This window comes from Oryx dammah, unplaced genomic scaffold (assembly GCF_014754425.2).
Source record: "Oryx dammah isolate SB20612 unplaced genomic scaffold, SCBI_Odam_1.1 HiC_scaffold_2, whole genome shotgun sequence".
NCBI classification, from domain to species: Eukaryota; Metazoa; Chordata; class Mammalia; order Artiodactyla; family Bovidae; genus Oryx; species Oryx dammah.
Window position 1 is genome coordinate 45,942,108 of NW_024070186.1, and position 17,813 is coordinate 45,959,920.

The 17,813-nt window shown below is 40.6% G+C and overlaps 1 protein-coding gene across 2 annotated transcripts in view; it reads left to right on the forward strand.

The window, feature by feature from the left end:
* The window catches only part of KCNAB1 (potassium voltage-gated channel subfamily A member regulatory beta subunit 1), a 452,075-nt gene that overhangs the window by 311,027 nt on the left and 123,235 nt on the right, over positions 1–17,813 (forward strand). For both annotated transcript variants that reach the window (XM_040247427.1, XM_040247438.1), the window contains exon 2: positions 11,232–11,275. In XM_040247427.1, the coding sequence (XP_040103361.1) occupies positions 11,232–11,275 (44 nt within the window). The remainder of the gene's footprint in view (positions 1–11,231; positions 11,276–17,813) is intronic.

A 17,813-nucleotide genomic window follows, 5' to 3' on the forward strand; every position in this document is an offset into this window, starting at 1 on the left:
GGAGCGTTCATTCACCTCAAAACCATTTACAAGCTCTGGGTGCATCTTAGTAGCTGCTGAGTAAACATCTGCCAAGTTAGAAAAACAAAAAGGAAAGAAGAAATAAAACACAATGTTCTGTCAATGTGAGAGAGTCTATATAAGAAATGAAATGAAAGGATAAAGGGATGTTGGCTTCAAGGCATCCTCAATTTTGTTATCTTTTTGTTTAATTTCTGGGTCTAGTGTTCACTCACTGCATTTCTTATCTGTCAACATTAGCGTTCAACCTTAGTTTCAAAATTACTAACTCGTAACCCTGTAAGAAAAAAAGTTGCCAACTAGATAACAGTGTTTGTGTTAAATTCTTTTTGTTCTTAGCCTTTACAGTATCCAGTCAAAAGATCCTTTTCCAGAGTTATTTAAGTTCAGTTCAGTTGCTCAGTCGTGTCCAACTCTTTGTGGACCCAAGGACTGCAGGACGGCATGCTTCCCTGTCCATCACCAACTCCTGGAGCCTACTCAAACTCATGTCCATCGCGTCAGTGATGCCATCCAACCATCTTATCCTCTGTAGTCACCTTCTCCTCATGCCTTCAATCTTTCCCAGCATTAGGATCTTTCCAAATGATTCGGTTCTTCCCATCAGGTGGCCAAAGTATTGGAGTTTCAGCTTTAGCATCAGTCCTTCCAATGAACATTCAGGACTGATCTCCTTTAGGATGGACTGGTTTGATCTCCTCGCAGGCCAATGGACTCTCAAGAGTCTTCTCCAACATCACAGTTCAAAAGCATCAATTCTTCAGCGCTCAGCTTTCTTTATAATCCAACTCTCACATCCCTACATGACTACTGGTAAAACCATAGCTTTGACTAGATGGACATGTGTCAGCAAAGTAATGTCTCTGCTTTGTAATATGCTGTGTAGGTTATTCATAGCTTTTCTTCCAAGGAGCAAGTGTCTTTAATATCATGGCTGCAGTCACCATCTGCAGTGATTTTGGAGCCCAAAAAAATAAAGTCGTCACTGTTTCCACTGTTTCCCCATCTATTTGCCATGAAGTGGTGGGACCGGATGCCATGATCTTAGTTTTCTGAATGTTGAGCTTTAAGCCAACTTTTTCACTCTCCTCTTTCATTTTCATCAAGACACTCTTTAGTTCTTCACTTTCTGCCATAAGGGTGGTGTCATCTGTCATCTGTGTATCTGAGGTTATTGATATTTCCCCCAGCAATCTTAATTCCAGCTTGTGCTTCATCCATCCCAGCATTTCTCATGATGTACTCTGCATATAAGTTAAATAAGCAGCCTTGATGTACTCCTTTCCTGATTTGGAACTGGTCTATTGTTACCACATCCAGTTCTAACTGTTGCTTCCTGAGCTGCATACAGGTTTCTCAGGAGGCAGGTCAGGTGGTCTGGTATTCCCATCTCTTAAAGAATTTTTCACAGTTTGTTGTGATCCATACAGTCAAAGGCTTTGGTGTAGTCAACAAAGCAGAAGTAGATGTTTTTCTGGAACTCTCTTGACTTTTTTGATGATCCAGTGGATGTTGGCAATTTGATCTCTGGTTCCTCTGCCTTTTCTAAATCCAGCTTGAACATCTGGAAGTTCACGGTTCATGTACTGTTGAAGCCTGGCTTGGAGAATTTTGAGCAGTACTTTACTAGCGTGTGAGATGAGTGCAATTGTGTGGTAGTCTGAACATTCTTTGGCATTGCCTTTCTTTGGTATTGGAATGAAAATTGACCTTTTCCAGTCCTGTGGCCACTGCTAAGTTTTCCAGATTTGCTGGTATATTGAGTGCAGCACTTTCACAGCATCATCTTTTACGATTTGAAAAAGCTCAATTGGAATTCCATCACCTCCACTAGCTTTGTTCATAAAAGGCCTTTGCTTCCTGAGGCCCACTTGACTTCACATTCCAGGATGTCTGGCTCTAGGTGAGTGATCACACTATCATGGTTATCTGTGTCATGAAGACCTTTTTTGAATAGTTCTTCAGTGTATTCTTGCTACCTCTTCTTAATATCTTCTGTTTCTGTTAGGTCCCTACTATTTCTGTCCTTTATTGTGCCCATCTTTGCCTGAAATGTTCCCTTGGTACCTCTAATTTTCTTGAAGAGATCTCTAGTCTTTCCCATTCTATTGTTTTCCTCTGTTTCTTTGCATTGATCACTGAAGAAGGCTTTCTTATCTCTCCTTGTTATTGTTTGGAACTCTGCATTCAAATGGGTGTATATATTTCCTTTTCTCCTTTGCTTCTTGCTCTCTTTTCTCAGCTCTTTGTAAAGCCTCCTCAGGCAACCATTTTGCCTTTTTTCTTTTCTTTTTCTTGGGGATGGTCTTGATCACTGCTTCCTGTACATGTCATGAACCTCTGTGCATAGTTCTTCAGGCACTCTGTCTCTCATATCTAATCCTTTGAATCTATTTGTCATTTCCACTGTATAATCAGAAGGGATTTGATTTAGGTCATACCTGAATGATCTAGTGGTTTTCCCTACTTTCTTTAAGTCTGAATTTGGCAATAAGGATTTCATGATCTGAGCCACAGTCAGTTCCTGGTCTTGTTTTTGGTGACTATATAGGGCTTCTCCATCTTTGGCTGCAAAGAATATAATCAATCTGATTTGGGTATTGACCATCTGGAAACGTCCTTGTGTAGAGTCTTCTCTTGTGTTGTTGGAAGAAGGTGTTTCTATGACCAGTGCATTCTCTTGGCAAAGCTCTGTTATCCTTGGACCTGCTTAGTTTTGTACCCAAAGGCCAAATTTGCCTGTTATTCCAGGTATTTCTGACTTACTATTTTTACATTCCAGTCCCCTATAATGAAAAGGACATTTTTTTTTTTTTTGAGTGTTAATTCTAGAAGGTCTTGTAGGTCTTCATAGAACCATTCAATTTCAGCTTCTTCAGCATTGCTGGTCGGGGCATAGACTTGGATTACTGTGATATTGAATGGTTTGCCTTAGAAATGAACAGAGACCATTCCATTGTTTTTGAGATTGCATCCAAGTACTGCATTTCAGACTCTTTTGTCCAGGAGTCTTCGGTGGAGGTGTGAGTTGGCGGTAAACCACAGAGTCTCCCTAGCCAACAAGAGTGAAACAAGTGAGTGACAACAGTATCCACAGCAAAAGAATAGTATAAGAGCATCCCTGTCAGCATCATCAAACACCTGCTACGTGTCCAGGACTTTGCTCTATGTTGAGAATAAGCAGATACTTTAGACACAGTTCCTGCCCGCACAGATCTCAGTCTGGAAGGAGAAACAGCCTTCCTTCCAGGAAGGAGAAACTCATATTACATATAATATAGACTCCCCTGGTGGCTCAGTCAGTAAAGAATCTGCCTGCAGTGCAGGAGACCTGGGTTCAATCTCTGGATCTGAAAGAGCCCCTGGAGAAGGGAATGCCAGCCCACTCTAGTATTCTTGCCTGGAAAATCCCATGGACAGAGGATCCTGGTGGGCTATAGTCCATGGGTTGCAAAGTGTCAGACCGACTGAGCAGCTAACACACAAAAACAACATGCAGCATGATGTGAGGCACTCTGAAAGCAGGTGTAGAGGACTGAGCCCACAGAGAAAACGGGCATTAGTTTTACCTTCCTCTGTCAAAGAAAGTGAAGGGCAAACTCATGCACGATGACTGGAAGCATTAGCTTTTGATTAAGTGCGTATTTAAATATCACCCCACCCCTCAGTCAAGATCATGCCTCAGTCTCAGTCACGTGGCTGATTTTACTTTCTAAAGGGAAAGTAAGAAATGGAATTGGGAAGATTTGGAGCATGAAATCTGTCTTAGATGCTTTTTTGTTTATTTTGCCTTTGAAAACTACACAGCTCATTACAGTGGAAACTAACACAAATCTCATTACAAAGTGGATGATACAGAAGGCTTTACCTTTGCTTCATCTTGTGGAACTTCTTTGAAAACAAATCATCACCCCAGGGTGAAGAAAACTTTGAAAGCTTTTGATTCTTTCTTCTTAGTGTTGAAAATGCAAGTATATGTGTGATATTCACACAGGAAAGTGTGATCATTTGGTTGTTAAGAGAGATGTGATATTGGACAAAATTTAGAAGGCAGCAAAGTTTATTTTCCCCTGTGGGGTCACTTCCTAATCTTCTTGCCATGTGTACGTGCTAAGTCACTTCAGTCGTGTCTGATTCTTTGCAACCCTATGGACGTAGCCCTCCATGCTCCCCTGTCCATGGGATTTTCCAGGAGAGAATACTGGAGTGGGTTGCCATGCCCCACTCCAGGGGATCTTCCCAACCCAAGGATTGAACCTGCAGCACTTAAGTCTTCTCCATTGGCAGACAGGTTCGTTACCACTTGTGCAACCTAAGCCCTGCAACCCTACTTTTATTCCCTCTTCCAATTCTTTCAGAACTTGAGCGCTTTATTTCTTGACTGTTTCATCTAATCCCTCCAAGCTGACATAAGAAAAAGTCTGAAACTTCTTCACACTAAGGTATAAATGACTGATAATAGTTTATAACCAAATCTCTCAAACTGGGGCAGCAGAAGGTGCCAAGGGGCACCTGGTAAAGCTTTGGGACCAACATGGCACATCTCTGAGACAACCAACTTACTTGAAGAATTAGTAAGGAAACATTATTTTATGTTAAAACAAACACAAATATAATATGGAATGAAATGCAAAATGATTGAATGAATGAATCACACTAAAGTAAACTGTTACAAAAGAAATATCATGCATGAGGCTGAAACCCCAGAGCCCTGGGGATGGCAAATCCTCTTCTGTCTCTTCTGCCCTAGTGGGTAAGCCCAGCAGACTCCAGCTATAGACGGATGGATGAGGCTCTTGAAGATCCCTGTAATGGGAGACCTTAAGGTCAAGATTTATATTCATGTAGAGGTAATACAAGCAGCAAGCCTGAATTGGAAGTAAATTCAGCAAGGGCCTAAAAATTGTTTGTAACTTACTAAAATTAAACAAAGGAATACCAAACACCAACACTATCAACTTTATTATACACATTTTAAAGAGTAGCTGTAGGGTATGGCATATTTCACTTTCAAAACTTTTCAGGATTGCCTACCCTTATAGTTTGAAAAAGATTGCTTTGTGGCAGATGGATGCACGAAGAGGCATTTTTAAAATGACATATTTCTTTTAGCTACATTCAAGATGCTTGAAGTATGGACCCCTCTGGCAGTCTGGGGAAGTTTACAGACTCCTTAGAAAAAGTGCTTTTAAACACATAAAATATACAAGAATCTGATTAATTAGATATACAGTTCAAAATGTTTAAAATCCAAATTTATAACCTAATAAGACAAGCACTTCTTTCTCAATATATTAAATAACAAGCTCTAGGAGTAGGCTGAGTACCAAATTTCCAAAAGGTGATAGGTATAAATAGTGAGTGCAAATTATTTTTTGAAATCTCTGAGGTAACTGTGATGTGGTAGAAAAATACCTGTAATTTCTTTTGATGGCAAATTAACAATTAATGTGGGTACTTCTGTGCTTTCTTACCAACATTTATACTTGAATGAGGAGCTAAATTTCAGTTAGAAGTTGGTGAAAAATAAAAATGTATTTTTCTCATGCATGTTCATGAACCCCAAATGATATGCCCTTATATAAAAAGGTTCCAGATTCTCTTGACTTCAGCTGAATTATTTCCAGCTCTTCTGATGCCTTAGATACTTGGGACAGAAAAAGCAGTGAGTAACTTTTATTTAAGTGATAAGTAGACTTTGATGAGCATTTTGCAACCCTTATCACCATCTCCATCCCTGCAGATCATCCAAGTTCTGTTCTTGTGCACAACTTTCTGTTCCAACTCTATTTCCCTCCTCCTGGCAGTCACAGAAGAAAGGTTCTAAATTTCTCAGACCCACATGAATTCTCCAAACTGTTTTTCCCAACAAAATACCACCTTCTCCTTCACCTCCATTATATATCTTTAGCCCATGTTTCCCACTGTCTTAATGGTCCTAGCAAAATGACTCATAATTCACGTATAATAGATCTAGGCTGTTTGCAATGTCTAAGCACAAATCCATGAACTAAGAGGATAGGGTCACAAAAATAGGTCTTGAAAGCCATAGAAGGAAACTTCTAACAGTTTTAGTCCTGAATCGGAACCCCACCAGCTTCAGTGTTTGAGATGCCACTTTTCGTAGAAAATAAGAAAGGAAGAAAGTAAATATCCTTTTTTGAACAATGAAGTTTCCTGTGAATGGTGCTGCATTTATATTTTCTCAATCTCCTAAAGAAAGAAAAAGCAGGGAGCTATTAATATCCTCATTTATGAATGAGAAAAGCTTAAAAAGTTTAAGTAACCTGCCCAATGTCATACACAGTTCTGTTGAACTAATTAATTAACTATAGGGAAATCTCTTTTTTGCTATACTTCTGTAGACTTTTCTAGAGTGCACAGATCAACAGGTGATTTTTATATGTCCAAAGAAAATGAATAAGAATCTAGTTGGAATTTACAACAGATAAATGGCTTGAACCTTTTAATCAAAGAATTTGAAAGAATCCCATTCTACTTTGCTGCTACTTAGATAAAGGAAAGAATGAAACAAAGTTTCATTGTGCTACTTATCAATGTCTGTCATCAAAATGCATGGCTAAATCATTTATATGCCTGGTGGTTTCCAAATGAATCATTAATCACTGTCAACAGTGATGAACGGTGCCCTCATAAGAAAACGTTATTACCATTTGTAATCACCTTCATGGCTGTAAAAATGTATGTTCTCATAAAACTATAAAAACCAGCTGGCTGACAAGTGAACATACCTTCTGCTCTGTATTTTTCAAAACAGGTTAACTGTACATTTCTCTTTTTTTCCATTTCACACCCCACGTTTGACTAGTAGCTTCCAGGTGAGGCCTCACACACAGCAGAATGTGATGTAGAAGGATCAGAAAGATGTTCAGCTAGACTAAAACAGCAGATGATGTAATGATCTGAGCCCAGGAAAACCAGGTCAAACCAAATTTGTCTCTGCCAGTTTGACAAGGCCACTGGAGCCCTTTACATGTGCCTTCAGCTCTAAATAAGGGATTTTTCTCCTGTGCAACATGCATCTTTCTTGGTCAAATGCAAGGTACCTATTTTAGCCAACTGTTCCTTTCTTCCAAGTGGTTTACTGTAAATAGTGTCTGAGATACACGTATGAGGAAGCAAGCAATTTAAAACAACACATTTAGGCTGCTAATCTGCTTTTAGCATCTTTGATTTGTAAAGGACCTGTAAACATCAAATGGCATGTGATACTGTGCCTAAGTGACACTTGATTTCAGTTCTTACAATTCTATTATTGTCTTAAAATAAAAAGAGCATGATGGATACTCCACAAAACAACACTAGAAATTATATGTAATGTATCTGTCATGGGACTAACCATTGTCCTAAAACAAGTTCAGCCGCCGAGAGGACAGTTCTGTCTTTAGGAAGAAGAAATGCAACCTTTGGCTTCTCAAGAAGCTATATCCCTTCTCCAGTAACTTTCCCAAAGCTTTGACTTAAGGTTTAGGATTTCCAAAATTTGACTGACAAAGCTAAGTGTCCCGTGCCCCCATATTGATGTCATTCATTTCTAATATTAGCAGCTGAGCAGCTCAGGTTCACTTGGGAAAGAGGAGCTTTTATTTTGAGTTGAACAGGAGCACATACTAAAAATGAACACAGTGAGACTTTCTTCTGGTATGTCTGACACAGATAAAATAGGGAAACTAGTGCAGTGCAACTGCTTTGAATTAAATGGAAAAGAAATTCTATCTATTTGGACATTTGATGTGCTTCCAGAATTTTTGGTAGCCTCACCTATGCTAATGCTGAGGAATTAAGAGATAAAATGCAATCACATTAAGTTGTTTCAATGCACAATGTCACACAAGGTCATGAAGTGAGCATGAAAATTCCATTGAGTTGGATAGAGGAGGTTCCAGGACACCTGTCACAGCCCAGTGTGATGTGTAAAGTTGACCATTATTTGGTGCTCTAGCCACGCAAACAAGCTTTGGATGATGTATTTTGGACTCATTAGATCAAATGTGTCAAGTGTTTGAGCTTCTATTACCCAGCAGAGCTTAAATGGATCAAAGTGGCTAAATAATCATCCCACCTCCGCTTAGTATTGTGCAGACAGGAACGTGGGCTGGATGGAGATATGCCATTTGGAATCACGGAAATTGTGTTGGAAATCCACATGAACTGGAGGAAGTTATTTCCTCCTATCTTCTCCATCTGCTAAGTGAGTGGCAAGAGTGCTTTACTGGGTAGGAGCCTCACAATGAGACTTATCCCTGCAAAAACTAAGGGCAATGGACTTAGAGACCAGGTATGGCTTATGCACAGAAAATACCTCTCACTTTAAAAAACAGCTAACTGAATTTGGTAATCATTCCGTTTGTTCTTGTTGTTGTTTAGTTGTTAAGTTGTGTCTGACTTTTTTGTGACTCCATGAACTGTAGCCTGCCAGATTCCTCTGACTGTGGGATTTCCCAGGCAAGAATACAGGAGTGGGTTGCCATTTCCTTCTCCAGGGATCTTTCCAACCCAGGGATCAAACCTGTGTCTCCTCCATTGGTAGGCAGATTTTTTACCGCTGAACCAACAGGGAAGCCCAATCCTTCCATCTAGAGAGAAAAAAAATAATCGTGAAAAAGTTAAATTAAAAACACCATGGCTCAATGTGAGACCTGTCACCGCTGTATCAATTCTGCTGAGTCACTTCAGTCATGTCCGACTCTGGGCGATCCCATAGACGGCAGCCCACCAGGCTCCCCCGTCCCTGGGATTCTCCAGGCAAGAATACTGGAGTGGGTTGCCATTTCCTTCTCCTGTAATTGACCTTTTCTTATAGTGCAAAATCTTCTAAGGCTTTCATTCCAGAAAAGCTGACCTGGCTGTTCAAACAGCAGTGGCAATGACATGGGCCTGGCTGAGTACTTGCTACTTTGCAGTTTGTACTGGCTGGCAGTTCTCAAGTTTCTCAAGTTTGGCCCTCCAAACCCATATCAGAGTGATCACTGTCTCCCTAAATCACTGGCATAAGGGAACTTAGAGCAGGTGCTGAGATGCTGCTCAGTAAGTGCCCAGTGTCATAATCTCACCCTATTTGAGTCTGTTAGAAAAATTTCTTCCTCTGCGTAATTTTCTGCACCAAGCTCCTGTTCCCTGTTGTGCTGTAAGTCACTGAAAGATATTAAAATTACATGGAATTCCTTACCTAGATCTGTTCCCCCGTGACACACACATAGTTATGCAAGTGCAAACCTGAGATAGCTCCTCCATGTGCTCTCAAGAACCTCCATGGGAGGACATCCCCCACTCTATTGTGATTACACGGTTGCTCTTCTGTGTCCCTCAGAAAAGGATAGAGAACTCCTTAAGGGCAGAGAACTGTGCCTTGTTCCTCTCTGTATCTTCATGACCTTGCACATTGCTTTGAACATGGTAATCTGTCAATAAATCACTAATTCATCAATGTCAAATATCTCTACCTGCAAGACTGTTATTCACTTATATATTTTCTTTTATTTTTTTGCTCTGGTCTTTTTTTATACTCCCCACCATATAGCTTTCACTCTAGATTCCTACCCTTTAAAATCAGTAGACTTTTAGACCACAAAGCAAATCTTCTGGCTGTACATCCTGTGGTTTTCTGAGAAACTACTAAAAGAACAATTCTTTATGCAAATTAATTTTATGGGAGTGGTCCAAGTATTTTTCCTCCTACTTAGCAGTTCAAAATATTTTTCACACACACCTTTATGCAATAGTTTCTTGCCAGGTGGACATATCCAATTCATATGGAAAATTTAGCACTATGTCTGTGACAGCATATGAAGAGTCAGAAAGCACCAAAAATAATTATGCTTTTGCATTTGTTTACTGTGAACACATTAGCATACATTATCATGTTCCAGTCCCACAACAGTGATGCTGGATGAATGGTATAGACATTGCTACCCCCATTTTAATATGAAGAAATTAAAGTCCAAGGAAGTGACATCTCCAAGGTCACCTAGCTGGTTGCAACAAAGTCACAAAAATCCAGATCTTTCAACTCTTTGCACTGTAATGTCCTTTGAACCAAGCTAGGAAAGGAACTGTGTTGCTTAGGTGGAATTTTATAGACAGTAGCATGCAGGGAAAAGACATAGATGCAAAAATAAGAGTAGAGTACTACTTACTAGCGCCAAAGAAACCAAACTGGGATCATCAAGAGAGAATTTGGAAGAACTGAGCTGTAGAAAACTTTTTAGAAAAGTTGGTTCTGTTTTGTTTGGGTAGAAGCAGGGAGAAAAGCTATATTCTCAAAAAAGCATCTGATTAGAAAGTAAGGAATACACCTTTCTACCGTGTTTCAATAATGTCAGCTTCATCTCTTCACGTTGGATCCCTACAAAATTCTATGACATATTCTTTCTCTGAGAATTCGATTTCTTCTCTGATGGCAATTGGGCAGATGACAGGAAGATGGGTTGGGTCTGGGTCTCCACAAACACCTTACAGTTAAGATTAGAGCACCTAGTTCTTTTTCTACTTAGAGAATGAAAATATATTTCCTCTCCCTAGATCAACTTTTAAGGATGAAAAGCAAAAATGCTGAGGAAAGGAAGAATCATTTAAGGACTGTCTGACCTTTTTGTAGGAATTTTGTGTAGTTTTTTAATAAAAGTAATCTAATTTAATTTAAATAGCCTAAAGGATTATTTTGTATTTGTTCTTTTAATATTCCCTATCCATCTGTAGTAATACTTTGTTTTAAAGGTCAGTTCATCTGTTACTCAGCTAACAAATGTTTATTAAGGGTCCACTATGTGTCAGGATTGATTGATGAATGAAGAATGACTGATAGGTAAATAATCTACAAATCTTGCCCTCAAGAAGAAAGATATTACATTTGTAAGAAAACTGATAAGACCAATAGGGCTGAACAGCTGTGTTTCGTGGGGACGCTTTGTTGTTGTGCTGAGCCTAAGGACATTTTGGACTTTCTAGCACCCAAATAGGGATGAAAGACACTCTTCCCCAAACCACAGGCCTGCATCTGGAGCTCTGCCCCTACCACAGCTCTAGTCAAGAACAGTGTCATCAAAAGTTAAGTTTATATACCTGAAACTAACACAATGCTGTTAATCAACTATATTTCAATTTAAAAAATTTTAAGTGAGATTTAATACTCACAGTTAAAATTCTACCCAAGGAAACGATGACCATGTATTGCTTTATTTTTATTTTAGGAATCTTGGAAAATCAGGACTCAGAGTTTCTTGCTTGGGTCTTGGTAAGTACTCAGGGTAACATGTAGGGGTGAGCTGGGAGGTGGGAGATTGGAGGGAATACCAGGGAATGTTTGGGGTGTACGTCAGGACCCAGTCTTGAGAGAGAAGGGTCCTCCTGACCAATGTTGCCTCACTTCTTCTGGGCATACAACCCTTCTCCTTTCCTGCCCCACACAGCCCTCTGCCACTCAGGTCCAAGGAGCCACTGTGATCATGGTTTCTTCTAGGGGCCTGTTAAGCAAAAAGAGATCTGATATTAAAGCACATCTTAGAAGAAGAGACTCCTCTGTTATTATTCCCTTTCTAGCAAGGGTACAAAACCTCATGGCATGTGGGTGTATGTGCAATTCACCTGTGACATCATATGAATTTTTTTTTTATCCTTATCTTCCCTTTCCCTAATTTTCTCATGTTTTTCTATTTTAATGTATTTATATACTCCACTATTCTTGCCTGGAGAATTCCATGGACTGAGGAGCTTGGTGGGCTACAGCCGGTGGGGTCACAAAGAGTCGGACACAACTGAGCAACTAACACACACACACACACACACACACACACACATTCACACATATACTTTTCTAATATACCTTAAATGCTTTAAGGACAAGATAAATATTTAAAGACAACTAAGAAGAGATGGCGATTTTAACATCATAAGAATAAATCTGAAATGATAAAATCTGAGTGTGAGGCTTGGGGCATCATACAGCTTTTAGACATCCCCCAGATAAGGGAAAGGCCACTTTGCTGTTGAGGCCATTCAACATCATCAGAACTGTTTCTGTAACCTAACAGAGTCTAGACCAGGATGGTAGCTGAGGACATAGTGAGAGGTGGTTAGATTATAGCTGGTTCTGAAGGTTGAGACTGGCAGATCTTCTATTGGGTTCTATTTCAGTTGCAAGAGAAAAGAGAAGAGTCAAAGATGACTCTAAGGATTTTTGCCTGAGCAACAGAAAAGATGGAATTGCCAGTGAGTGAGATGTGGAAGAATGAAGGAAGAGAGACTTAGTAAGGGAGAGAGCTGATTGATTCGGGACATGTTAAGTTTGAGATACCTATTAGACCTCCAAGAAAAGACATATATGTATATAGGCAAAAGGATATATGAATCTTGAGTATAGAAGTGAGATCTGAGCTGGATGTAGAATGACGAAGGAGTCATCAACATGTATATATTATATAAGCCATGAAACTGGATAAAAACATTAAAGGAGTGAGTATAAATAGTGCGGAAAACAGAAAAACATGGTCTGTGACCTGGGAAGTCTATTAAGTTGAGAAAATGAGGAAGAACCAACAAAGAACATTGAAAACAAGCAATGGGTTTTTGTTTTTGTTTTGTTTTTTAAAAAAAAAAAAGATGAGGAAAACCAGGAGAATAGGGATTCCTAGAATCCAGCATTTCAAAGGGGGATAGAGACAAACTCTGTCAATGCTGCTCATGAGTCAAGTAAGATGAAGGTCAAGAATTGATCATTCAGTTTGGCTATATGCAAGTCACTAATGACTTTGAAAAGATCCATTTTGAAGGAGTGAGGGGTTCACTGACACATGATTGGAATATGTTCAAGAGAGCATATAAAGAGAAGGACTGGCAGCGGCTCTTTTGATGACTGTTTCTATAAAGAAGCAGAGAAATGGAATGGAAGCTGGACAGGTAGGTGTGGTCAGAGAGAGTGCCATAACACATGGAGGAAACGACAGCACACTTGATGCTGATGGAGAAATTTTTTTGAGAAGGGAAAACAATGGTTAAGATAAGTAGAGACAAAAGTACCTGGAATGGTTTCTGGAAGACACAAGAGGAGAGTACCACGAAAGAAGGCAGAGTCCATGGGCTTTGAGGTTGGTAGGTGGGTTGACAGGGTGACAGAGGAGTATCTTGTAGAAACTGTTTCCTACTGCTTCTGTATTCTCAGTGAGATCAGAAAGGTCATATCAGCTGTTAGCGAGGATGGAAGAGTGGTGTTGAAAGTTTGAGGAGAGAGAGAATTTCTAGAAGAGTAAAAGAGTGAATGGGAGAAGGCAATGGCAACCCACTCCAACACTCTTGCCTGGAAAATCCCAGGGACAGGGGAGCCTAGTGGGCTGCCGTCTGTGGGGTCACATAGAGTCGGACACAACTGAAGCGACTTAGCAGCAGCAGCAGCAGCAGCACAGTGAATGCACCAAGAGAATGCATCAAAGTGGCTAGACAGCATTAAGGATCTGCTTGGGATTTGTGCTAATAAATTTGAAGAGACCATCTCTAAGATTGGGTGTTTTTCTTCCAGTCGTGTTCAGCCATGCAAGTTTCAGGTGGAGTTTTTCAAGGGCATAAGATAAAAAGAGAGGCAATGATGCTGAGGGTTTATGCAAAGGGGTGATTGTAATGGTGGACTTTGGGGTTGAAGCTGAGCAGGTAGGAAAATGAGGACTAAAGCCAGGAAAAGGAGGAGGCAGAAGGACAGTGAAAAGTGGGAAGAATCGGTGAATTGTACATCCAGAGGACCAAGGGATTGTTGGAGTAAGATCGGTAGAGAGAGTAGAACAGAAGAATAGAAAGTGGTATGGGCAGGGAGGTGGGAGGGGGGGTTCAGGATGGGGAACACATGTACACCTGTGGCAGATTCATGTCAATGTATGGCAAAACCAATACAATATTGTAAAGTAATAATAATAATAATAAATAAAATAAATAAATAAAGAGTAATAAAAATACAACTAAATCTCTTAGTGAAAAAAAAAAAGAAAGAAAGTGGTAGTTAGAGAGATTCTTGAAATTGAGGTTGGGGGGGTCCTGCTCTTGTTAAAGTCTAAAGCATATCCCTTGGGAGAGAGTGGCTGAGGCTGTGCTGAATGCAAGATAAGTAGACCAGAAGAGGTCAAGAAGCTGAAAGATAAAGGTGTAGGGAAGGATTGATTACCTTTGGGGTCACTGAAATCACTAAAATGTATTGCAAAACTAATATGGTTAGAGAGTGACGGTGAACCAGAGCTAAACTTTTCCTACGAGAGGGACTGACTAGGGATGAGTAAGTGACTGTAACATGGGGGGACCGATGATGTGAGATTCGAAATGGGTTTAATTCAGTTCAGTTCAGTAGCTCAGTTGTGTCCAACTCTTTGCGACCCCATGGACTGCAGCACGCCAGGCTTCCCTGTCCATCACCAGCTCCCGGAGCCTTTTCAAACTCATGTCCATCACATTGGTGATGCCATCCAACCATCTCATCCTCTGTTGTCTCCTTCTCCTGCCTTCAATCTTTCCCAGCATCAGGGTCTTTTCCAATGTGTCAGTTGTTCACAACAGGTGGCCAAAGTATTGGAGTTTCAGCTTCAGCATCAGTCCTTCCAGTGAACATTAAGGACTGATTTTCTTTGGGATGGACTGGTTGGGTCTCCTTGCAGTCTAACGGACTCTCAAGAGTCTTCAACACCACAGTTCAAAAGCATCAATTTTTCGGCACTCAGCTTTCTTTATAGTTCAACTCTCACATCCATACATGACTACTGGAAAAGCCATAGCTTTGACTAGACAGACCTTTGTTGGTAAAGTAATGTCTCTGCTTTTTAATATGCTGTCTAGGTTGGTCATAGCTTCAATGAGGTTGCCATTATCTTCATTCAGTTCAGTTCAGTCACTCAGTCGTGTCCGACTCTTTGCGACCCCATGGACTGCAGAATGCCAGGCCTCCCTATTCATTACCAACCCCTGGAAGTTTACTCAAACTCATGTTCATTGAGTGTTATGCCCAAGTCGCAAAATCTCCCAATGACCACCAGGGAGCCAGTATCTGATGCAAAAGCAACAGAGTTTTTATTACCAAGCTCAAGCTGGGGCTCCCACCGTTACCGACGCAGCGGCTAAGGAGAGGAGCCCTGAACTCTGGGTTACATTGCTTATATCGGGTATTCTCACACGAAAAATTCGAAAAACGGGAGTTTCCAGGTTGGGAGACGTCTAATTGGTTACCTTCTGTGGAAGGGTTAGGTGTTGGGTTCTGATTGGTTTTCATTTCCCGGGCTTGATTCGAATTTCCCCGGGCAGGTCATAAGTCCTGAACGTAAAGTCAGGATATCCTAATTTGGGATCTAATTGGCTCACAGGTGGTGGGGTGAGGTCAGGGGATATCCAAAGACTCTTTCCTCAGAACTCTAAAATGGAGTCTCTTTTAACAAAATAGGGTGGCTTAGGTTCTTCATGAGTTGGTGATGACATCTAACCATCCCATCCTCTGTCGTCCCCTTCTCCTCCTGCCATCAATCTTTCCCAGCATCAGGATCTTTTCAAATGAGTTAGTTCTTTGCATCAGGTGGCCAAAGTATTGGGAGTTTCAACTTCAGCATTAGTGCTTCCAATGACTATTCAGGACTGATTTCCTTTAGGATGGACTGGTTTGATCTCCTTGTAGTCCAAGAGACTCTCAAGAGTCTTCATCAACACCACAGTTTAAAAGCATCAATTCTTTGGCGCTTAGCTTTCTCTATAGTCCAACTCTCACATCCATACATGACTACTGGAAAAACCATAGCTTTGACTACATAGACCTTTGTCAGCAAAGTAATGTCTCTACTTTTTAATATGCTATCTACTTGTTGGTCTTAACTTTTTTTCCAAAGAGATTATCTTCATTACCTCCACCATAGTTTGACCTCAGGTCAAGCAACAGGAGGGGAACACAGCCCCACCCATCAACAGAAAATTGGATTACAGATTTACTGAACATGGCCCCGCCCATCAGAACAAGACCCAGTTTCCCCCTCAGTCTCTCCCATCAGGAAGCTTCCATAAGCCTCTTATCCTTATCCATCAGAGGGCAGACAATGAAAACCACAATGACAGTGAAAGTGAAGTCACTCAGTCATGTCCGACTCTTTGCGACCCCATGGACTGTAGCCTATCAGGCTCCTCAGTCCATGGGATTTTCCAGGCAAGAGTGCTGGAGTGGATTGCCATTTCCTTCTCCAGGGGATCTTCCCGACCCAGGAATCGAACCCAGGTCTCCCGCATTGCAGGCAGATGCTTTACCGTCTGAGCCACTGATCACATGGACTACAGCTTCGTCTAGCTCAATGAAACTATGAGCCGTGCCGTGTAGGGCCACCCAAGATGGACGGGTCGTGGCAGAGAGTTCTGACAAAATGTGGTCCACTGGAGAAGGGAATGGCAAACCACTTCAGTATTCTTGCCTTGAGAACCCCATGAACACTATGAAAAAGGCAATGCAGGTTGGGAGGAGGACCTGGGAGGAAGGTTTCTTGAACTTTGTGAGTGTGGAGACTGGATGAAGTGATGACAGTGAGTGAATAAAAGATAGTGGCAACTGATTCTGCCCCTTTCACAGTATAGCAAAAATATTGAAGGCTAATGGTGCCTGAGTTTTTCTCATTCTCCTTAATAATATGGTTTGGGAAGTGAAGGTCTTCTTTGTTCACCATAAGACTAAGGCAATTTGACTTTTGCTCAGTTAATGGTTCTTATTTTGTTACTGTTTACTTGTAATAGAAAGACCCTGTAGATTCATTACCAGGGATATTCTAACCGTAGTTTTTTTAAGACTGCTTAACGGACATGACTTAGCAACTAAACAATAACGGCAACAACAGCAACAAATGATAAATAGCTATTCACTACTTATTACTGAAAGAAGTTAAGTACTGTAGCAATTTAAGAAAATATGGATTAAGAAATGAAGTGAACAATCCAGACTTAGAGAATGAATTTATGGTTGCCAGAGGCAGGAAGGATGGGGGGGAAGGGATAGTTAGAGAGTTTGGGATGGACATGCACATACTAGTATATTTAAAATGGATAACCAGTACAGCACATGGAACTCTGTTCCATGTTATGTGGCAGCCTGCATGAGAGGGGCATTTAGGGGAGATTGGATACATGTATATGTATACATGAGACCCTTCACTGTTCACCTGAAATGACCACAACATTGTTAATCAGCTATGCTAAGTCACTTCAGTCATGTCCGACTCTGTGCGACCCCATAGACGGCAGCCCACCACGCTCCCTCATCCCTGGGATTCTCCAGGCAAGAACACTGGATTGGGTTGCCATTTCCTTCTCCAGTTAATCAGCTATACCCCAACACAAAATAAAAAGTTTAAAAAAAAAAAAAAAGAAATATAGTGAACAGTCTTAAACAACTGTCCCATAGAATCAGTATCTATAGTGGAAAATATTTCATCAAAAGTACCTAGAAAACTCAACCAAAAGCCCTTAAGACTATAAAAATTTCAGGTGCCTATGAAATGCCACATATAAGTGAGTCTCCAGGGGGCAGACTAGTTTTTTAAAACTGTGTATGAGCTGTAGGTATTTTGGTGAATTTTGAAACAGACCTGATTCAGGAGCAAGTCCGGATTTGAGCTTTAGGGTTTTTTTTCTAAGAGCTTGAACACTTGTGATGAGACATGGCATGAAAAAATAGGAGGAAACAAGGAAGTTTGTGGGATTGACTGGCTTCATTAAAAACAGGTAAACAGGCTTGAATAAATATTCTTTGAGACCTTTTCTGAGCTACCTACTTCTGTAAGACA